Raw genomic sequence first — 22,959 nt, forward strand, 5'->3', positions numbered from 1 at the left:
GAGAAGCACAAAGACCAAATAGCCTATCAAACACATGTTTCCAGTAATATCCTTCAATAATTGTTGCATTAACCCAATTTTCAAGTTATTTCCACTTACTTAAAAAAAAAAGCTCTCACCACAGACGATTTTCATAAAATGATCTTGATCCTATTGAAGCCTATATATGGCTGCCTGATATGATGCCTAAGTCACGAATTTATCTTTTTACTCCACAAGAATTGCTACGTGACTTTCGGATGGTTTTCCCCGCTAAACTTTCACTCCCCCTTGCAATTTCATTGCGGCTTCCGACAAATGTATGCCTTGTGGATCTGCCCAGTTACGCCCACTGCTGAAATGACCTCACCAATGGCCTGAGCGGTGAGCGCTGAAAATGGAATAGCCTGAATTCCTGGGTATTTGGAGCGACAGTGGGACGCGACAGCATCGCAGAAGGACAGCAAAATCCAACTCAACAACCCTCATTTTGTGACACATTGGTACAAATTGGCACCAAGAACCAAAAAAGCACACTTTTATCATGAGTTGAATGGTTGGCAGAAAGCAAAGACACACATGTTTTGTCCATTGTGCACTTCTATAGCCGCCCTATTGTATCCACCAATGCCATGTAGTCCGCGACAGCATCTGATAGTTACTCTTTGTACTGATCCTTGGTAAAGTGCTACCACCATGTGCAAATGATATAGCCCTCATGTCAAATTTGTATTTCTTGAATAGGCCCACTCTAGCTGTAGTTTTCTCTACGCCAAAAGAACACAACATATTGATTGTTTGTACGGCCAAATATGGAATGGTCAATATAAATAATTTAAATGACCATTGAACTGATTCCCAAATCCCAGACTGTAGCTTTAATGATGAGACTAGCCTAAATTCCATGTACATTATTTAAATATGTTTATACAGTACATTGTTTCCTCCAAGTCCTGAATACAAAAATGGAAATAAACCTAATCAGGGCCCATATTCATAGTCACAGGGTAGGATCCGTTTTGCCTTTTACATCACAATTTATAAGATTGCATGGGGGACCTGATCCCAGTTGTGTAAAGTACTACTTAAGTAGTTTTTTGGGGTATCTGTACTTTACTTTACTATTTATATTTTTGCGAACTTTTACTTTTACTTCACTACATTCCTACAATGTACTTTTTACTCCATACATTTTCCCTGACACACAAAAGTAGTCGTTACATTTTGACAGGAAACTGGTCCAATTCACACACTTATCAAGAGAACATCCCTGGTCATCCCTACTGTCTCTGATCTGGCGGACTCACTAAACACAAATGCTTCATTTGTAAATGATGTCTGAGTGTTGGACTGTGCCCCTGGCTATCCATAAATATATATATATATATATATATATTTTATTGTGCCGTCTGGTTTGCTTAATATAAGGAATTTGAAATGATGTATACTTTTACTTTTGATACTTAAGTATATTTTAGCAATTCCATTTACTTTTGATACTTAAGTATATTTAAAAAACAAATACTTTTAGACTTTTACCCAAGTAGTATTTTACTGGGTGACTTTCACTTTTACTTGAGTCATTTTCTATTAAGGTATCTTTACTTTTACTCAAGTATGAAAATGGAGTACTTTTTCGACCACTGCCTGATCCTAGATCAGCACAATCTGAGACATATGGGCTCACATAGTTAACAATGAAAAGTTTATTGTTGATCCCTGAGATGCAGGACACGATGCTGATTATCAGTATGCTGTCTCCCATCCACACATCGGCAGGTTTCAGCAGCATGGGTGAGCAGGGCAGGAGGAAACCAACAAGGGCCACCACCCACTGAAAACAAAACAAACATATGTCAGCCTCTCACAGCCATAGAAAATGGCATAACAATTCTAACAATCACTGCACATGCCAAGTAGGGAATAATACAAGTAGGCCATAATATGGCCTAATATGAGTTCACAGTTGTTTTATGATAATGCCGTTTTAATGTGTGTGTTGGCCGTGGCACATATACTAAACCTGAGCGGTGAAGAGTGCTTTAGTGCAAATGCCAATCCAGCTGTGCAAGGAGTAGTGGTTGGTAATGTCTTTGGCGTTGTGGACGTCAAATACAGCACAGAGCCCCAGGACAGAGCAGACCAGAGCCAGGAGCATGCCACCATCATGCAGCAGCATACAGGGCAGCTTATCCTGCCCCCATGTGAGGGGAAAGTGGTACCACACCGCTCCTATATACAGAAAGAAAATGGAAAAAACTCACTTGACCTGGATATAAGTTGCAATTTAAGCTTTGTCTTAATTGTCTTTATCTCATGGCAACATGTCTTAATAGACCACACACTGACATACACTACCAGTCCAAAGTTTGGACACACCTACTCATTCAAGGGTTTTTCTTTATTTTTACTATTCTTTATTTGTACAATAGTGTGAATCCAAGAATGCACCCTATAGTGCACTACTTTAGACCAGGGCCCGTATGGTCTTAGAGCACAGGGATGGGGAGGGGTCAGAATGCACCCTGTCATAAAGATAAACATTGAGCATGAATTATGTCCAAACAAAAGAGTGTTTCATCAGGATATCAAACAGGTCTAGCAAGAAAAATACTAGCTAGCTATGAACCATCAGCCTGAGGTTGTCTAGCTAAGAAGTATTCTGTGTGAATATTGTAGGCTACACATGCAACCTAAAAAGTAGGTTAAAATACATTGGTCTAAAGCCCCATATGCCACAACATATTGCTACACTCTTAGGAAAAAAAAGGTGCTATTTAGAACCAAAAAGGGTTATTCGGCTGTCCCCATAGGATAACCCTTTGAAGAACCCCTTTTGGTTCCAGGTTGAACCCTTTTGGGTTCCATGTAGAACCCTTTCCACAGAGGGTTCTACATTGTACCCAAAATAGTTCTACCTGGAACCAAAAAGGGTTCTCCTATGGGGACAACCGCAGAACCTTTTTGGAACCCTTTTTTCTAAGAGTGTAGTGATATGCCAGAAGTAGGCCTACAGCAGTTTCACACCGACTGTGTTGTACTTGCATTTATGATGCCTGTTGAAAATACACTCAATATGCCTGTTCATTTAGTAACTTTTGTAAATCACTTTTGTAAGTTAGTTTTCCTCAGGCTAGGTTTGTTTGATGTGGCAATGTTGAACAATGTAATCCGTGGAAATGACTGACGGGTTAGCAACAAAACCGACCCATGCGCAACTATGGGGCAAAACAGACGGGGTTGGCTAAGATTGTTGACAACCTGTAAACTATATTTTGTTTAAATGTTTATTGAAAACATAAATACATTTGCACAATGAGCACTCGTCTCTTAAATACATTGTTACAGTTGTTGGTTAGCTAGCTAGCAAATTTTTGCCATAGACGTGACATCAGTCAACACACCTCAAAACAAAACATGGTACAAGAACAAGATAAAACAAGGTAACGTTGTCCCCCACGAATGATGCAGCAGCCCCCCGCCCCTCCAATTTTCATATTCAAAGTCTAGAAGAGAATGATAATTGAGAGATAATGAGATGTCTGTTAACAAGTAGCAGCAGCTTAATATGTTCTCATTGTGTCTCTGGCTAACTTATTCCCATGGCATATTCGATCAGGATAATTGTATGGGGGCATTTCTCAATGTTTCTTGTTTGCTTGCTCAGTCACCGGTTCAAATGGAATATGTTTGCCACTGCTTGGGGAACATCTGCTTTTACGTGGCTGTTGATAGTAGAAACGTCCCCAAATACTGGGTTTACAGGACTGAAGAGCAGTGATCTAAAGACATCTCAATCGAAGACTTGCAGAAGAAAATGGCCAGCTGGTACATCAATGCAACTGTACGTAATTATTTCAACAGATCTATCTTCTTTCTTTACATAAATTGAACAAGCTGGGGATGAATTTAGTTTAAATCTATATTAAGCCTATATATAGGCCTGTCATTATAATATTTCAAAGTTAAAAGTGGAAAATTACTCACAAACACTCAGAACAAAATTTGTTTGCAATGTTTTAGTCACACATTTAGAAGAAATTGTGATTGAACACTGTCACCAAACTAGACACAGATTGAATAATATTGCTTAAAAATGTGTAGTTCTGAATTTACAGTGTGGTGAAACTTGTTCTAGCTAACAAGATTGAATTATCTTTTAAGGTTATGAGCACTGTCTTGAGGAAGGAACCTGACCCCAGTTTAAAAAGTATATGGCAGAAGAAACTATCTGGCAAACATCTCAAGTCAATAACTTGGTGAGTGGAGTTCTACCGGTGGATGGGAGTGAATGGAGAAGCCACATGACCAATGAACTCAGTGTATTCTGGAATGCATACCATTACAGTGAAATCCATAACACATATCAAGAAACAATTGTCAAGAAAAAACAGACTGCAAATTTGACTCAGATAAGCAGTGATGAACTTGAAAAGGCACTGGCAAATGTCTTCATGACTGGAACCCCTGTAAGGATAGTTGGTGAGGAAAACTGCACAGGACCAGGCTACAATAAAACACAAAAACTAACAAGAGTAAAAACTATGTTAAATGATACTCATGGACTCATTGCAGATAATCTCCGTATCAAAAGACTGAAAAAGATCTCCACAGATATGTCTGTAACTTCTACAAAGCCGAAAGTAGAACCACTCCTGTCTGTGATGCTAGAGGGGAAGGTTAATGTTGGGACAGACCACAATGTAGTAGAATACCAACAGAAAGAGCTGAGAATTACTCAACACATAGAACCAATATGGGAGATGCATAAAGGCCTTTCAGGGCACTCAAATGTGGGGTTGGATTTGTCTCTTGAAATGGAATACTCAGGACCTGGGGAATTTGACAGACTCAGTAAAACAAAAATACATATTTCAATTACAAGAGGAAAATCACAAACAGAGGATGAAGAGAACAGTCAACATTGATGTGATGATTACAAATTATATTCCAGACACTGGGAACCAACATGATAAACCAGAAAGGGAAAATTATTTACTTATCAAATTAGAGGACTCACATTTTAAATCTTCGGTAAACACAATCTCACACGTGCAAATATGTACAAAAACTATTGCAGCAGATTTCGTGCATTTTTGTGCGTTTTTGTTTGGCTTAATTCGTGACAAAATACACAAATTTAACCAGTAGGCTACAATCAATCAAATTTTATTTATAAAGCCCCTTTTACATCAGCAGATGTCACAAAGTGCTATACAGAAACCCAGCCTAAAACCCCAAACAGCAAGCAATGCAGATGTAGAACCACAGTGGCTAGGAAAAACTCCCTAGAAAGGCAGAAAAACACAAGCCTTTGATACAACCATAAACGCGATAGCATATATTTCCGATAGCATATATTTCCTTTTTTTCTTCATGATGGCTAATCTAACGTAATGAATATACAGACATTTTGTCTTTATTTAATCCCTTTTAAAAAATGGTAGTTGAATGCCAATATGTACTGTTTGCAATTTTTCTGAACATACTTTTCAGAATATAATTAATTTAAGCAATGGCTAATGGTGTTTTATTTGGTTGCGGTTCCATGTATTTCTGACAAAAAACGAACGTGTAAATCATTTTTATTGACCAGAATGTAACCGAAAATACAACAGCATCCTTGCCATTGTTCATCAATACCAATAAAAAAAATTTTTCCCTTTTGTATCAAATGTGGGGAAATGTATTCAGTCATTGTAGTCTTAAAATATTGTTGGCTAACCAAAACGTTAACCCGTAAGAAAGATTGCGTGGAATTGTACTGTGAGCTGGCTGAGTCTAAATAAACATGGCTCTGAGTGTAACCACCTTTCACTAGAAACTATATTGGGTTAAAATGACCGTCAGTGCGAAATAGCTAGAAAGCTTTTGGCTTTCCACTGGGCTGCACCTACAGTTATGAGAGCGATAAATCATGTGTAATACCTACATTGACATGTGAAAGGCAGCAAAACGCCGGAAAGCGTCTAGCCTACCGGAAAGTTACAAGAAAACAAGAAAAGTTAACCATCAGGTCATGTTGACTTTTTATAGATTTTTCGGCCACACCAGATTTCGCAGACCCTGGACAGATAGCAGGTAGGTCACCAGTTCGTCCCTTGTTGTGAGAAGTACAGGATGCATACACATTTGTTTTGTGTTTGGTAAAAGTGTGTGGTTGTAAACAATTGTTAAACCAGTAAGGTTACATAGCTAAGGTGAATAAAGAAGGTTGCATAGAGAACATAGAATGTGTGGATATGTCTGTTGCATTAACGTTACTTGTATATATTTGGATATCATTCTCACTTATTATTGAGAACAAATGTCAATTTAAACGGAGACTCAGTGCACTTGTTAGCATCCTTGTGAACATCTACACATGTGCAAGAAAGTTTGCTGTGTGTGTGACCCAAAACATGGGTCTGCTGCAGGTGCCTTTCCTCAGCTGACAAATCACTTCACCTTATGTGAAAATAAGTCTTGCTTGTGCTCCATATGTGTGCAAGCAAGCCATGCTTATGGGAGACTTTTATTAGTGGGCCAGCCATGATAATTGAAATGCACTACGGGGATTACGTTCAGATGGAGACAAAGGGATGAGAGCGGACAGATTGTTCCTCAAACCACGAAGACAACTACATTCACTTCTCTTGGTAAGTTTCATCCCATCTAGGTATTTAAATTTTATTCGTCCCTGATATGACTTTTTCCTTTCAAACATACTGTACATAGCATATCAAACGTCTGTTGTCGTGCCATAGGCCGGTCTAGTGCCACCTACTCACAGCACATACACAGTGCCTTGGGAAAGTATTCAGACCCCTTTACTTTTTCTACATTTTGTTACGTTACAGCCTTATTCTAGAATGGATTAAATAAATAAAAAATCCTCAGCAATCTACACGCAATACCCCATTATGACAAAGAAAAAACAGGTTTTTAGAAAAAACAGAAATACCTTATTTACATAAGTATTGTGACCCTTTGCTATGAGACTCGAAATTGAGCTCAGGTGCATCCTGTTTCCATTGATCATCCTTGAGATGTTTCTACAACTTGATTGGAGTCCACCTGTGGTAAATTCAATTGGTTGGACATGATTTGGAAAGGCACACACCTGTCTATATAAGGTCCCACAGTTGACAGTGCATGTCAGAGCAAAAACCAAGCCATGAGGTCAAAGGAATTGTCCATAGAGCTCCGAGACAGGATTGTGTCGAGGCACAGATCTGGGGAAGGGTACCAAAACATTTCTGCAGCATTGACGGTCCCCAAGAACACAGTGGCCTCAATCATTCTTAAATGGAAGAAGTTTGGAACCACCAAGACTCTTCCTAGAGCTGGCCGCACGGGCAAACTGAGCAATCGGGGGAGAAGGGCTTTGGTCAGGGACGTGACCAAGAACCCGATGGTCACTCTGAAAGAGCTCTAGAGTTCCTCTGTGGAGATGGGAGAACCTTCCAGAAGGACAACCATCTCTGCAGCACTCCACCAATCAGGCCTTTATGTGGCCAGACGGAAGTCATTCCTCAGTAAAAGGCACATGACAGCCTGTTTGGAGTTTGCCAAAAGGCACCTAAAGACTGTCAGACCATGAGAAACAAGATTCGCTGGTCTGATGAAACCAAGATGGAACTCTTGGGCCTGAATGGTAAGCGTCACGTCTGGAGGAATCCTGGCACCATCCCTACGGTGAAGCATGGTGGTGGTGGCAGCATCATGCTGTGGGGATGTTTTTCAGCGGCAGGGACTGGGAGACAAGTCAGGATCAAGGGAAAGATGAACGGAGCAAAGTACAGAGAGATCCTTGATGAAAACCTGCTACAGAGCGCTCAGGACCTCAGACTGGGGCGAAGGTTCACCTTCCAACAGGACAACGACCCTAAGCACACAGCCAAGACAACGCAGGAGTGGCTTCGGGACAAGTCTCTGAATGTCCTTGAGTGGCCCAGCCAGAGCCTGGACATGAACCCGATCTAACATCTCTAGAGAGACCTGAAAATAGCTGTGCAGCAACGCTCCCCATCCAACCTGACAGAGCTTGAGAAGAATGGGAGAAACTCTGCAGAGAAGAATGGGAGAAACTCCCCAAATACAGGTGTGCCAAGCTTGTAGCGTCATACCCAAGAAGACTCAAGGCTGTAATCGCTGCCAAAGGTGCTTCAACAAAGTACTGAGTAAAGGGTCTGAATACTTATGTAAAGGTGATATTTTAATTTTTAATAAATTAGCAAACATTTCAAAAAACCTGTTTTTGCTTTGTCATTATGGGGTATTGCGTGTAGGAAAAAAACAATTTAATCAATTTTAGAATAAGGCTGTAACGTAACAAAATGTGGAAAAGGTCACTGTACATTACATGCAAGTCTGATACCACCTCTCCCTGTCTCCGTTCTTGTCTGTCTCTGAAGAAAATAAATATATAACTCCAGTAATTTTTTTAAACTAAAAACCTTATTATGAATAATTATTTCAGCTCCAAGGGCCAGACCAGTGCAAACTTTTGGGCCAGTCACTGAGGAGGAAGAATCAGGTATTGATGAGTGATTAATCTATACAATTCCTTGTTAGTCAGTGGCCTTGTAATTCATTTATTGTAGTTTTTTTTATTAAAGCCGTAATCGGCAGTTGAAACAATAACAAAGCATACTCCCCTCCCCTGTTTTGGTAAAAAGCTGAGTGATGGGGTTTATATTTATAGACAGAGCTATGGATGCAAGGACTGACCATCCATGATATCAAAATAATAGTTTTAACCATGTTTTAAGGCTATAGTGTTTTTTTACATTTACTGTGTGTACAAACATGACTAAAACAAGCAAATATTTTGGGTTCTGATGGGGTACAACAGTTGAGCTAAGCTCATGAGGAATTAATAAGTTATATTCTTCAACACTCAATGGGTACATATCATTAATATAAGTCCAAAAATGACTATCAACTTCTGAATGCCCCTTTAAGTACGATCCTTTATTGCACATCTTATTTTAGAGACAAGGACCAGTTGATTGAAATCAACTCCAGTTTTCAGCATTTGAAATAGGTATGCATAAATAGTTTACCAGTCAAAATTGGGGTCATCTTGGTGTTACTGAATTATACTCCACAACATATTTATTTTGAGTGATGCAAAATGTTAAAATTAAAATGTGGCTCTATTCTCCAGAATTTTGGATTTGAGATAAAATGTTTGATATGAGGTTACAGTACAATGTCACCTTTTATTTTAGGGTATTTTCAGACATATTCGATTTGCCATTTAGAAATTAAAGCACTTTATATATCTAGTCACCCCATTTGAAGACATCATAAGTACAGTGAGGGAAAAAAGTATTTGATCCCCTGCTGATTTTGTACATTTGCCCACTGACAAAGACATGATCAGTCTATAATTTTTATGGTAGGTTTATTTGAACAGTGAGAGACAGAATAACAACAAAAAAATCCAGAAAAACGCATGTCAAAAATTTTATAAATTGATTTGCATTTTAATGAGGGAAATAGGTATTTGATCCCTCTGCAAAACATGACTTAGTACTTGGTGGCAAAACCCTTGTTGGCAATCACAGATGTCAGACGTTTCTTGTAGTTGGCCACCAGGTTTGCACACATCTCAGGAGGGATTTGTTCCACTCCTCTTTGCAGATCTTCTCCAAGTCATTAAGGTTTCGAGACTGACGTTTAGCAACTCGAACCTTCAGCTCCCTCCACAGATCTTCTATGGGATTAAGGTCTGGAGACTGGCTAGGCCACTCCAGGACCTTAATGTGCTTCTTCTTGAGCCACTCCTTTGTTGCCTTGGCCATGTGTTTTGGGTCATTGTCATGCTGGAATACCCATCCACGACCCATTTTCAATGCCCTGGCTGAGAGAAGGAGGTTCTCACCCAAGATTTGACGGTATATGGCCCCGTCCATCGTGCCTTTGATGCGGTGAAGTTATCCTGTCCCCTTAGCAGAAAAACACCCCCAAAGCATAATGTTTCCACCTCCATGTTTGACGGTGGGGATGGTGTTCTTGGGGTCATAGGCAGCATTCCTCCTCCTCCAAACACGGCGAGTTGAGTTTATGCCAAAGAGCTCGATTTGTCTCATCTGACCACAACACTTTCACCCAGTTCTCCTCTGAATCATTCAGATGTTCATTGGCAAACTTCAGACGGGCATGTATATGTGCTTTCTTGAGCAGGGGGACCTTGCGGGCGCTGCAGGATTTCAGTCCTTCACGTAGTGTGTTACCAATTGTTTTCTTGGTGACTATGGTCCCAGCTGCCTTGAGATCATTGACAAGATCCTCCCGTATAGTTCTGGGCTGATTCCTCACCGTTCTCATGATCATTGCAACTCCACGAGGTGAGATCTTGCATGGAGCCCCAGGCCGAGGGAGATTGACAGTTCTTTTGTGTTTCTTCCATTTGCGAATAATCACACCAACTGTTGTCACCTTCTCACCAAGCTGCTTGGCGATGGTCTTGTAGCCCATTCCAGCCTTGTGTAGGTCTACAATCTTGTCCCTGACATCCTTGGAGAGCTCTTTGGTCTTGGCCATGGTGGAGAGTTTGGAATCTGATTGATTGATTGCTTCTGTGGACAGGTGTCTTTTATACAGGTAACAAGATGAGATTAGGAGCACTCCCTTTAAGAGTGTGCTCCTAATCTCAGCTCGTTACCTGTATAAAAGACACCTGGGAGCCAGAAATCTTTCTGATTGAGAGGGGATCAAAAACGTATTTCCCTCATTAAAATGCAAATCAATTAATATCATTTTTGACATGCGTTTTTCTGTATTTTTTTGTTTGTTATTATGTCTCTCACTGTTCAAATAAACCTACCATTAAAATTATAGTCTGATCATTTCTTTGTCAGTGGGCAAACATACAAAATCAGCAGGGGATCAAATACTTTTTTCCCTCACTGTATTTGGATCACTTAGTGTGTTAAAGTTGTCAAAAGTGTAGTATTTGGTCCCATATTCCTAGCACACAATGACTACATCAAACTTGTGACTCTACAGACTTGTTAGATGCATTTGTAGCTTGTTTTGGTTGTTTCAGGTTTTGCCCAATAGGAACTGCATGGTGAAAGATGACGGGAGTAATTCTCTTTCTAATTGAGTAAATCCATGTCTCAATTGTCTCAAGGCTTAAACGTCCTTCTTTAACCTGTCTCCTCCCCTTCATCTACACTGATTGAAGTGGATTTAACAAGTGACATCAATAAGGGATCATAGCTTTCATTTGGTCATTCTGTCAGGGAAAGATAATGTTTTGTAGACTGTGTTTTTGCTGTTTTAAGACCATTCAGATGTTCTATTCCATTGTGTAAATACCACTGTCATATGAATAAATTGATATTCAATTTGAGATTTTGGTCTACCCTATAATTGAATTTACTGTAGAATCAAAGCTGAGGTTTTTGGCTTGTCACACCATATATTGTACAGAGGGGTTCAAGGCAGAAGGTTCATGGCAGAAAACAAGTGTATGTATATAAATGCTTATAGAAACGTTATATCGATATTGACGCTTCGAGAAGCTCAAAAATAGACAATTTAAACAATCAACAGCCTGTGGCCTTTCAACCCCATTACTCGCATGGCCTTACAACCGCACCTCTATTGCCATGGTCCTCAGCAACAATGATGCAATTAATTCTCACTGCCTATTCAAAAAAAGCAGCTGTGGCATGATTTGGCTTTCACCTTCATAAAATATTTTCTGCGGACAAGTAGCCTAGAGCACAAGCAGATGGAAGCACCTGTCACCATGCGCTAAACATGCTGCATGTCAATATGACTCGCGTAGGCCTATACCCAACAGAAAATATACAAGTAATAAACGTAATAGCACCACTATATATATATAATTATATAAGCTATGTTGATGTACACGTAGGCCTCTGTATTTTAATATATAGCCTAGCTACACCTACCCTATAGACCTATAATAAACTCTGATTATTTTTAGACTATCGCATAGGCCTATTGCGAAGTTGAAGGTCAGTCGGCCAAAATGCAATATTCTCATCACTTTTGATGCTTGTTTTATCATTACTCATAAGACATTCACTAAGTACTAAAGTTGATCAGCCCAATCCACTGCTCATAACTAATATATCAACATTGTATTATGTGCCTGGGCCTCTGGTCAAAAGTAGTGCACTTTCAGGGGAATAGGGTGGCATTTGGAACAAAATTATCCAGTACCTTTGTCCAATGAACTAACATTGTTCCAGTAGAAAGACGGAAGGAAACGAGTGACCTCAAAGTCTCAGATTTGCATTAATGTGTTCCAAACAGAATGTTGTAGCCTAACTATATTGGAAAAGGCACAGGTAAAATGAAGAACTGTGTATGTTAACCTGTGCGCCTTTAATAGTGCGCCAACGTTTTATTTCAGGACCACGGATAGCTACTGCTAGCGAGCGCGGGAGAAATGTAAGGCTTGCCGTGGCGAGTTCAGCACCACGGCATTGGAGAATGGAGAGCGCCACTAACCACATAAATAATAATAATAATAATAATAATAATATGCCATTTAGCAGACGCTTTTATCCAAAGCGACTTAAAGTCATGCGTGCATACATTTTTGTGTATGGGTGGTCCCGGGGATCGAACCCACTACCTTGGCGTTACAAGCGCTGGGCTCTACCAATTGAGCTACAGAGGACCACCCATGAGGTTCCTTGGAATGAGACCAGACTGAGTGTGTCATTCTAACCCTCTGGGTGCAAAGCTGGCATCAAGGCAAGGAGTGGCTATTTGAAGAATGTCAAATATAAAATATATTTTGATTTGTTTAACACTTATTTGGTTACTACATGATTCCATATGTGTTAAGACCACAAGATGATTTTTGCCTACTGTAAACATTGTACTTTGAAATCACGATTTGACATCCTACTGTCTGATTTTCCATCGTCAGATTATGTTCTTTATTATAACAACTGATTGCTTCTGTATGGGATGCTTTGGCTGAAAGAAACACATTTGATCAGGAGCCCATAGACTATGTAAGTTGCAATTTAACATTCTATACAGTACATATTATTTGATCTACTTCATAAGATAATTAGCTACAGTATGTGCATTGTGGTGTAGTAATAGAGTAAACGTCAGAATGGACAGATATTTAATAACATAGTCAAATGAATCAATTCAAACATAAAAGGCAAGATCATAAGGTTACAAGATAAAGCATAACCTGATAATAATGAACAAACCAAATGAGGCCTAATGTCCAAATAACTATCTAATGAGTGCACAGTTCCTAAGTAATTCCAAAACACTTTTATGACTCAAGGAAAGAGCCTTAAACTATTAGGTCCTTTTTTTAAGCTTTCCTAGCAGTGCCAAAACAATCCATTACAATTTTCAAAATGGGGCCAGTGGGCATAATTTCAAAGCCTATTCTATTGCCAACATGACTAGCTTTTTTTTGTGCATTCAGCACGCACCACTAGGCGAAATAGATAGAAAGAAATAAAAGGTAGGCTAAAATCTGCTCACTGCATAATTCAAAACAACACTGTACTTCAAAACAAGACTATATACAGAGAACTACAAAAGTATTGGGACAGTGACAATGTTTTTGCTCTTTTGGCTGTGACGCAGTTACAGACGCATAAATATCATACCCCCCCAAAATGCTAACCTTCTCTGTGATTGTAACGGTGAGGTTAGCATGTCTTCGGGTTATGATATTTGTGCGTCTAACTTTCTCACTAATCATTATTCATGATTCATTCAGGACTATCCGTAATCATGGTATCATTCACATTAATCTAGAAGTGTTTAGAAACATATTCTATTATTTACAATAAAAGTGACTCCAATGACACAATACATTATTTACCTTTCATTTCTATTGGGAACAAAATAATCTGAAACACACCCAAACGAAACATTAAATGCATCCAACAAGTTTGTAGAGTCACAAGCTTGATGTAATGATTGTGTGCTAGGAATATGGGACCAAATACTAAACTTTTGACTACTTCAACACAAATATAAGTGCATTTTTCCAAATACTTTTGGTCCCCTAAAATGGGGGGGGGGGGACTATGTATAAAATGTGCTGTGATTTCTAAACGGTTCATATTGCATATTATCATGAAACTGATTGAGATCAAATGGTTGGCATGCAGATGCTCCTTGAACGTTTCACCGTTAAATCATGAAGAACTTGGCCTACCATTGATAGTGATAAATGTGAAGGGAGGGTGAGCAATCCATTTGTGCCTAAAGTAGAGGTTAAACAGGAGAAACCCAGTCTACGGCCTTGATCCAGTCATCATCCCATTTCTTGCCACTGTAAGACAAGAAAGAAAACATAAAAAGGAATGTCATGTTTTTAAGCAGAAGTAGCAAATAAATCATTCAATATTTAAATCGTGAGCAAGGGTTGCACCTATTCCTTTCAAAGGGTTTTATGATTTTTGGTTGTACCTTGTCTCACGTTGGCAGAGCGCCGCCTTCTCTCAAATATATATTTTTAACTACATACAGTGCCTTGCAAAATTATTCATACCCTTTGGATTTCTTCACATTTTATTGTGTTACAAAGTTGAATTAAAATGGATTTAATTGCAATTTTTTGTCAACAATTTACACAAAATAGTGTACTCTAATGTCAAAGTGGAATATAAACCAGCATATAATAACCTACCAACAATAATAGTAATTATTGAACCATTCAAGCATTTTGATTAAGATTAATAAAAAATTATAACTAAAATATAGTCGTTGCATAAGTATTCAGCCCCTTTGTTTAGATATGCCTAAATTAGTTCACAAGTTAAATTTGGTTTAACAAATCACATAAGTTACATGGACTCACTCTGTAAAATAATAGGGGTTGACATTCCTCTGTCCCCCATACATTTCTATTTGTTGGGGGTCAGGAGCAGAAAGTGAGGTGGAAGCCATGTTCTGGATGGTATGTTTACTTCAACTAATCTCCTAGAATGAAGTCAGGATATACTGTACACTCAACACCATATGGATTTAGACAGTGAAGCTAAAATGTAAAGGTCCCTCAGTCAAGTATTGAATTTCAAGCTCAGATAAAACTATAAAGACCAGGGAGCTTTTGGAAAGCATCATAAAGAAGGGCAGTGATTGGTAGATGGGTAACAATAACAAATCAGACATTGAATATCTCTTTAAGCATGGTCAAGTTAATAATTATGCTGTGGATTATGTATTAAACCACCCAGACACAAAGATACAGTCGTCCTTCTGAACTGAGCTGCAAGACCGGAATGAAACTGCTCAGGGATGTTACCATGAGGCCATTGGTGATTTTAAAACAGTTACAGAGTTCAATGGCTGTCAGTGTAGAAAACTGAGGATGGAACAACATTGTAGTGACTCCACAATAATGACTTAAAATTACAGTGAAAATAAAAATATTAAGAATAAAAATAAACCAAAACATGCAACAAGGCACTAAACTAATATTGCAAAAGAGCACGGCAAAGGAATACACTTTTTGGCCTAAATGCAAAGCCTTATGTTTGGGATTAATCCAAACAACACATCACTGAGTAACTGCCTCCTTATTTTCAAGCATGGTGGTGGCTGCATCATGGTATGGGTATGCTTAACATCAGCAAAGACTGGGGAGTTTTTCAGGATGAAAAGAAACGGGATGGACCTAAGCACAGGCAAAATCAAAGAGGAAAACCTGATTTAGTCTGCTTTACACCAGACACTGGGAGAGGAATTCCCCTTCTTGCAGGACAATAACTAAATAAATAACACAATGACACATCTACACTGGAGTTGCTTACCAAGAAGACAGTGAATGTTCCTGAGTGGCCAAGTTAAAGTTTGGACTTAAATCTAATTGAAAATCTATTGCAAGACTTGAGAATTTCTGTCTAGCCATGATCCCCAACATATTGACAGAGCTTGGAGAATTATGAAAAGAATAATGGGCTAATATTGCACAATCCTGGTGTGTAAAGCTCTTAGAGACTTACCCAAGAAGACTCAGCTGTACTCGCTGCCAAAGGCGTTTCTAACATGTATTTACTCGGGGTGAATACTTTAGCAACAACTATATTTTAGTTATTTAGTGTCCATTGTTGACAGAAAATTACTATGAAATCTATTTAAATCCCACTTTGTAACACAATAAAATGTGAAAAAGTCCAAGGGGTATGAATATTTTTGGAAGGCACTGTAATGTTAGATCCAATACCAAGGTACAGCCAAAACCATATGTATTTGGACAGTGAAGCTAAAATGTGAAATTTGGATCTAGACTCCAGAATTTAATATTTTAAATCAAAGGTTTCAGGTACTATAACCTTATTACACTATAAGTGAATTTGTCTAAATACTTATGGCTTCTTCAAAAATGGGGGGCCTATATACATAAAGGGCTTTCATTTCTAAATTGTAAAAAGGTGACATTCTGTACTATCGTCTCATATGAAACATTTGATCTCAAATCCAAAATGCTGGAGTTCAGAGTCAAATTTTACATCTTAGCTTCACTGTCTAAATCCATATGGTGTTGAGTGTACAGTATATCCTCACTTCATTCTAGGAGGTTAGTTGAAGTAAACATACCATCCAGAGCATGGCTTCCACCTCACTTTCTGCTCCTGACCCTTATGCAACAAATAGAAATAGAAATGTATTTTTTATTTTAATGTCACACTATGCAGAAATCATTACCATTTCATGGTTGCTAAAACATTAATAGTTTGCCTAATTTCAGTTTGTGTTTAAGTATAATGTAGAGAATAATTATACCATCTACACCGCTGTGAAATATATTTTCAATAACCAAAAATATTGTTGTTTCAGCTGTTTGAAGCTGGTGTACAAAACCAAAATAAAAGACTCAAAAACAAAACTTAAGAACGGGAGGCATAGAAATAGCACACATAGAACATATCTACCGCTTCATAGACTTGCTTTCAAGTATAATGATATCTATAACTCATATTTCTATGTGAATTTGGTCGGGGTCACCCAAAAAGTTACATATTGCCACTAACTACAAGGTCTATGTACTGCAAGTTAACTAGAATTGGTGTTGCACTAGGATTAGCCTGTAAATACAGTCACAGGAATTTCAATGTACTGCAGATTACTTACCTCCTTTGAAGTTCTATTGGCAAGGATTTCTAGAATAGGGAAAATCGTTTGCCCAGGATGCACTGGACACTCTGAAACAATAAATACATGTATTTACTTAAAATCACCACCGATCAGAACATTAATCAAGTTAGCATGCCAGTCATTTGCAGTATTAACTTTACATCTATGCCAATGGAGGCTGCTGATGGGAGGACGGCTCAAGATAATGGCTGGAATGGAGCAAATGGATTGGCATCAAACAAATGGAAACCATGTGTTTGGTGTATTTGATACCATTCAACTCATTCCGCTCAAGCCGTTACCACAAGCCCGTCCTCCCCAATTAAGGTGCCACCAACCTCCTGTGATTTATGCCTAGCCTTAGACTACTCTTAAATGGTTCTTTGGCTGTCCCCATTAGAGAACCCTTTGAATAACCCGTTTTGGTTCCAGGTAGAACCCTTTTCGTTCCATGGTTCTACCTGGAACCAAAAAGGGTTCTACCTAGAACCAAAAAGGGTTCTCCTAAGGGGACAACTGAAGAACCCTTTTTTCTAGGAGCGTATGCCTGCCTCCTGCAAAGTAGGAGACCATCAACCACTGGCATTTTTTTATTCATTTATTAAAATCATAATTGAAGTTATTGACGTCATTAAGATTGATGAATAAACAACATAAGTTAGATATTGATTTACCTTTTTGCATGTAGTCATATTTCCTCTTCCTTGGTCGGAGTTGGATGGGGTTGACTGTGTCCTGCTCAGCGGTTTGGAGGTTTTTTTGAGAGTGACAGGACTTTCTCCCCGTCTTCTTTGGTTCGGTTTGGGGGTAGCTGGTCTCCTGGGCGGTGGGAATTATTGGGGGTTCAACCTGGTTGAGGATAGTGTAGCTGGTCTCCTGGGTGGTGGGGGTTATCGGGGGTTCAACCTGGTTGAGGATTGGGGTGTAGCTGGTCTCCTGGGTGGTGGGGGATATTGGGGGTTCAACCTGGGTGAGGATGAAATCGGTCTCCTGGGGTGCAACTGTATCAGACAGTTCTTGGGCAGCAACAGGAGGAGGGTTGGAGGGTTGTGGTGTGGGGGCATGGGTGTTGATTGCCTCTGCGAAATAGAATAAATTAAGGAAATGGGACAGACAAGTGGACCACATTTTCCAATTGGCAGAGGTGAGCATGTATACTTAAGCAATAAGGCCTGAGGAGGTGTGGTATATGGCCAATATACCATGGCTAAGGGCTGTTCTTACGCTTGACGCAATGCGGAGTGCCTGGAAACAGCACTTAGCCGTGGTATATTGGCCATATACCACAAACCCCTGAGGTCCCTTATTGCTATTATAAACTGGTTACCAACATAATTAGAGCAGTAAAAATACATGTTTTGTCATACCCGTGGTATATGGACTGATATACCACGGCTTTCAGCCAATCAGCATTCAGGGCTGGAACCACCCAGTTTATAGATTAACTTCTACACAGGATATGTGAAAAGAATGTGTTGAAATGTTGCTTGCCTGAACTAAATCTTCTACTTAAATAATAACAATAATGCATGAAACGTACATAGCTTTACAATTGTAGAAATAAACAATCAACAATTAACTAAACACCAGACTAAAAAAAGGAAGAAAAACATTAAACAAAAGACTTGTTTATACCTGCCGCTAACATGTCCTGATCTTGTCCACATAGTGATTGTGCTCACATTTTCAGAAATGCGGCTACACATGGTCTTATCCATCCACTGTGTCCGCATTGTGAACAGATTTCCTGGTCCCTCCCTGAATGCAAATTATTTGACTGCTATTCTTTCAAAATAATACTTATTTATTTTAAGACACATATTCCATAAGTCAATGATTTTAGAAGGCAGGATGATTTAAAATGGTGTCACTGTCATCTCCAGACATGGTCAGGAAGATCTGATCACAATCCGATCACAATGCTTCTTTTAATCGTCTACACCTGTCTGAAAATGTGGGCACAATCCGGACAAATAATGCATGTTAAAACCAGGTATAAAACGGGGATAAAGAGGTAAGGGCTAAATGAAGGGATAGGGTGTGAAGTGTGAGTATGTGAGTGAGTGAGCAGGTGTTGCACGTATGTGTGCGAGTGTGTGAGACAGAAGAGGTGTGTGTGAGAATGGTGGAGGGGGAAGGTAAGGGCAGGCCATGGTGAAGAGGTGGGTTTTTAGGCGAGACTGAAAGATGATGATGGACTCCGAGTCACGGATGGCTGGAGGGAGGGAGTTCCAGCACCTAGGAGCAACCCTGGAGAAAGCCGTCACTGAAACTCTGAAGATTGGACCTGGCGATGACAAGGTGGCCAGCTGAGGTTGAGCGGAGAGAGCATGAGGGTTGGCAGGGGAGAAGAAGGAGAGGTAAGGGGGAGCAAGGTGGGGGAGAGCTTTTTAGGTCAGGAGGATCTTGTAATTCATGCGGTGGGAGACAGGGAGCCAGTGGAATTCACGGAGGATGGGGGTGATGTGCTGCCAGGATAAAGTGTGGGTTAGAAGACGGGCTGCTGAGTTTTGAACAATTTGGAGCTTATGGAGGGAGCTTGTGTTGATGCTGGGGAGTAGTGAGTTGCAATAGTCTATTCGGGAGAAGATGAATGCATGGATGAGAGTGGCAGAAGAGGGAGGGGCTGACTGGCGATATTGCGTAAGTGGAAAAAATGTTTCACAGTCTGACAGATGTGGTGGTTGAAGGATAAGGTCTTTAGGTAGACAAACATTTCTGTACAAATACCTTTCACAATTACCTCATAGAACCTTTGGATTGCTGCCATTGAGGTCTGATTCATCATACCACTGTGAGGACACAGCGCAGTCGACGACCAAATGTTATCCTTCTTCATTTTGCTGAGGAGTAGCAGGGGGTACACTCCAATCTTGTGGAACCTATGTACCTGGAATCATTAATGACAAAATAACTTCCATAAACAAAAAATATCAGTCAAAAATGTACATTTACAGTCTTAAATGACACAATGAGACAACAACAAATAAGTGCATTGGGTCTATCATTTCCCTACGCTAGAAATGCAGAAATATTTTTAGAGGGAAACATAAAACTTACCAGCTTGTTTGCTGCATTAATCAAGGTTGTATATCTTCCATGTTTCATGGTCTTATTTGCCCATTCATCTGTTGCCTTCATTTTTTGGGCCTCTAACTTTACCTTCAGCTGTATTTTTGCACCACAGAACTTGCATTTCTTTGACGCTACTCCTATTGATGTTTTACAACTAGGACACAGCTTACGGGTGGAGCCAGGAGCCATTCTGCATGAAAGGTGGATACAAAAGTGTCAGAAATAATATCCCTATACACATAACTTTGACTGATGGAATGAATTGACAAGGAGAACTTGAGATTGAAAGATTAAAATTATACTAACAATAGCAATTAATAAAGAGTTTGTACTGCCTATATTATTGGTAGGCCTAATAGAGTTTGGCCAACTAAAGAGCTGACATTGAGTGCACATTCAACGTCAAGCCCTCACCCTTCTCAAACCCATTAAAGAAGTGCTATGTGTGTATGCGTTTGAAGGTGGGTTTCAATTACTCAATCATATGGGTCAGATCTGATAATGGACCTCACCTGGTACTAAACATAAGCCTGACGCTTTAACATTTCCCCACATACCACACTAACATCAAAACGTGTCATACTAACGGTTGGCTACTATTGCAGCCTAGATATAGGCTACCTGCCATAGCCTCTAGTTGACAGATGAAACAATACCTGGGCTAGTGGGATTTGGTTACTTATTTTAAGATACACTTTTTAGATAATCTCCTACAGTTGGTTTGCATTTTTGAACTACAACCTGTTTTGGTTTGTCAGAACACAAGAAATGGGAAGAAATCTGAATTCAAAGAGAAAAAGTCTCCACTTACTTAAAATGCAGCCAGAGGATGGATCAAGAGATCTGTATCAAGAGGATGGATAGAAAGAAAGCGAGCGAGAAAGAAAGAGAGAAACTAAAGGTGTCAGCAGTAAGTCTGAATAGAAGGGTGGTAGGGGTGAAGGGTCTTTATTTGGAGCTGCAAAGGAAACAGAATATAAAAAGTTTAGAATTGTATTTCACAGCTATGTAGGTAGGCTACTTATTTTAATAAACACTTTTAACTGAGCATTAAGATGTACTTAATTTGTAACAAAAACTACAGGTCGTGTCCACAAATGTTAAGAATGTGAATTATGGATAACAAGATGACCATTGGATAAATACACATTTTACATTTACGTCATTTAGCAGACGCTCTTATCCAGAGCGACTTACAGTTAGTGAGTGCACACATTATTTATTTTTCATACTGGCCCCCCGCGGGAATCGAACCCACAACCCTGGCGTTGCAAACACCATGCTCTACCAACATCCCTGCCAGCCATTCCCTCCCCTACCCTGGACGACGCTGGGCCAATTGTGCGCCGCCCCATGGGTCTCCCGTAGCGGCCGGCTACGACAGAGCCTGGATACGAACCAGGATCTCTAGTGGCACAGCTAGAACTGCGATGCAGTGCCTTAGACCACTGCGCCACTCGGGAGTGCACATGCACTATGGATGTGAGCGTTGCTATTTTGTTGTCCCTTTTCATCCATTGTTTGCAATTGTTTGCTCCACAAGATCTAAAACTGTCTTTAGAAAGGCTTTGCAAAGACAAGTTGAATTAGCTCTATTAGGCCTACCAATAATATAGGCAGTACAGAAAATGTCAGCTTTGAGATAAGTATAATTCAATGTAAGCATAAATGTAATTCAAATACAGCAGGCGCCGGATTTTGTTCTAAAAACGCAGTAACAGTAGGCTAACAGTAACAGACTAAATTTAGCAGGGGTGTCAAACTCATTCCACGGAGGGCCGAGTGTCTGCGGGTATTCGGTTTTTCCTTTCAATTAACACGTAAACAATCAGCTGAGGGGAGTTCGTTAGTAATTAGTGACCTTACTTCGTCAATCAAGTACATGGGTGGATCTTAAACCTGCAGACACTCGGCCCCTTCCGTGGAATGAGTTTGACACGTGGACTAAAGTAATTAACCACTCAAACTAGTTGAATCAGGTGTAGATGTTGGCTAGAACAAAACCCTGCGCCCACCGTGAACCTCCATCGACTGTAGCCTAGCCAGCTAGCTTTAGCTAGCTAACTGAAACTGTGGAGTAGGCCTATAGCTACGATTTTCATTGAAAACCTTGACAGATCAAAGAAAATGCATAGTGATTTATTGAGAAATGTCGTAAAACGCTACAAGTCAATCTCCATAACATTACATACTAGCGACTACAAGGACATTGTTTTGTTGCATACTTCACTTACCCGGAAAGAGGAGGACCACATGGGAGGATCATGTACTTCTTCTTCAGTGGGGTTTATCGGCGGTTGGCATCCAACATTATGGTGCATTACCGCCACCTACCGTACTGGAATGTGGGCCAGAGACAGGGAGAAACTAAATCCTACCTGCCAACCCCGTTTCTCTTAACAAATATAACAAAATATTTTAGACTATATCTAATGACGTTCTGCTCAATATACTCTTTAAACTAATTTCCTGTATCCCCTTCTCCCTCATACTAAATATCATCCTCTCTCTTTCCCTCTGATACTGCCCACACTGTAGCAATACATGCTCCACAGTCTCTATTTCCAGATAATAATCACACTTTCCTGATGGATGCTTTCCTATCACATTTAATGTCTTATTCAACTGGCTGTGTCCCACCCTTAATCTTGTAAAAATAGCCTCCTCTCTTCCTGCCATCCTCCCCTACCCGACTTTCCTCTGTACCTGAAATAAATGCCTTCCCTTATTATTTCTATTCCACTGCTCCTGCCATCTCTGCACCATCACCGTATATATCAGTATTTTTGCCTCTGCCTTGCTCAT

At 39.7% G+C, this 22,959-nt stretch overlaps 2 protein-coding genes across 3 annotated transcripts in view; both read right to left on the bottom strand.

Moving 5' to 3' along the window:
- Positions 1-262, bottom strand: part of LOC311141975 (lysyl oxidase homolog 2B-like) — a 64,173-nt gene extending 63,911 nt beyond the window's left edge. The window contains exon 1 of the mRNA XM_084177512.1: positions 120-262. Coding sequence (XP_084033638.1) covers positions 120-135 — 16 coding nt within the window. The 5' untranslated portion in view covers positions 136-262. The remainder of the gene's footprint in view (positions 1-119) is intronic.
- A 12,814-nt stretch (positions 263-13,076) lies between these two features.
- LOC311141304 (uncharacterized protein) lies at positions 13,077-22,407 on the bottom strand. Of its 2 annotated transcripts, XM_084176598.1 has the most exons (8): positions 22,389-22,407; positions 20,966-21,112; positions 20,140-20,344; positions 19,810-19,969; positions 17,754-18,158; positions 17,077-17,147; positions 16,543-16,583; positions 13,077-14,272 (listed from the first exon to the last, which is right to left on the bottom strand). In XM_084176598.1, exons 3-8 carry the CDS (start codon positions 20,341-20,343, stop codon positions 14,215-14,217), a joined length of 939 nt encoding a protein of 312 aa, XP_084032724.1. In that variant the 5' UTR covers position 20,344; positions 20,966-21,112; positions 22,389-22,407; the 3' UTR covers positions 13,077-14,214. The 2 variants fall into 2 exon arrangements, 1 of the variants encoding a protein (XP_084032724.1); XR_014614210.1 differs by lacking the exon at positions 22,389-22,407 and having other exon boundaries at positions 19,823-19,969; positions 20,966-21,108.
- Positions 22,408-22,959: the final 552 nt, after the last annotated feature.

This window comes from Coregonus lavaretus, assembly GCF_964263955.1.
Source record: "Coregonus lavaretus genome assembly, chromosome: 14".
In the NCBI taxonomy this organism is placed as follows: Eukaryota; Metazoa; Chordata; class Actinopteri; order Salmoniformes; family Salmonidae; genus Coregonus; species Coregonus lavaretus.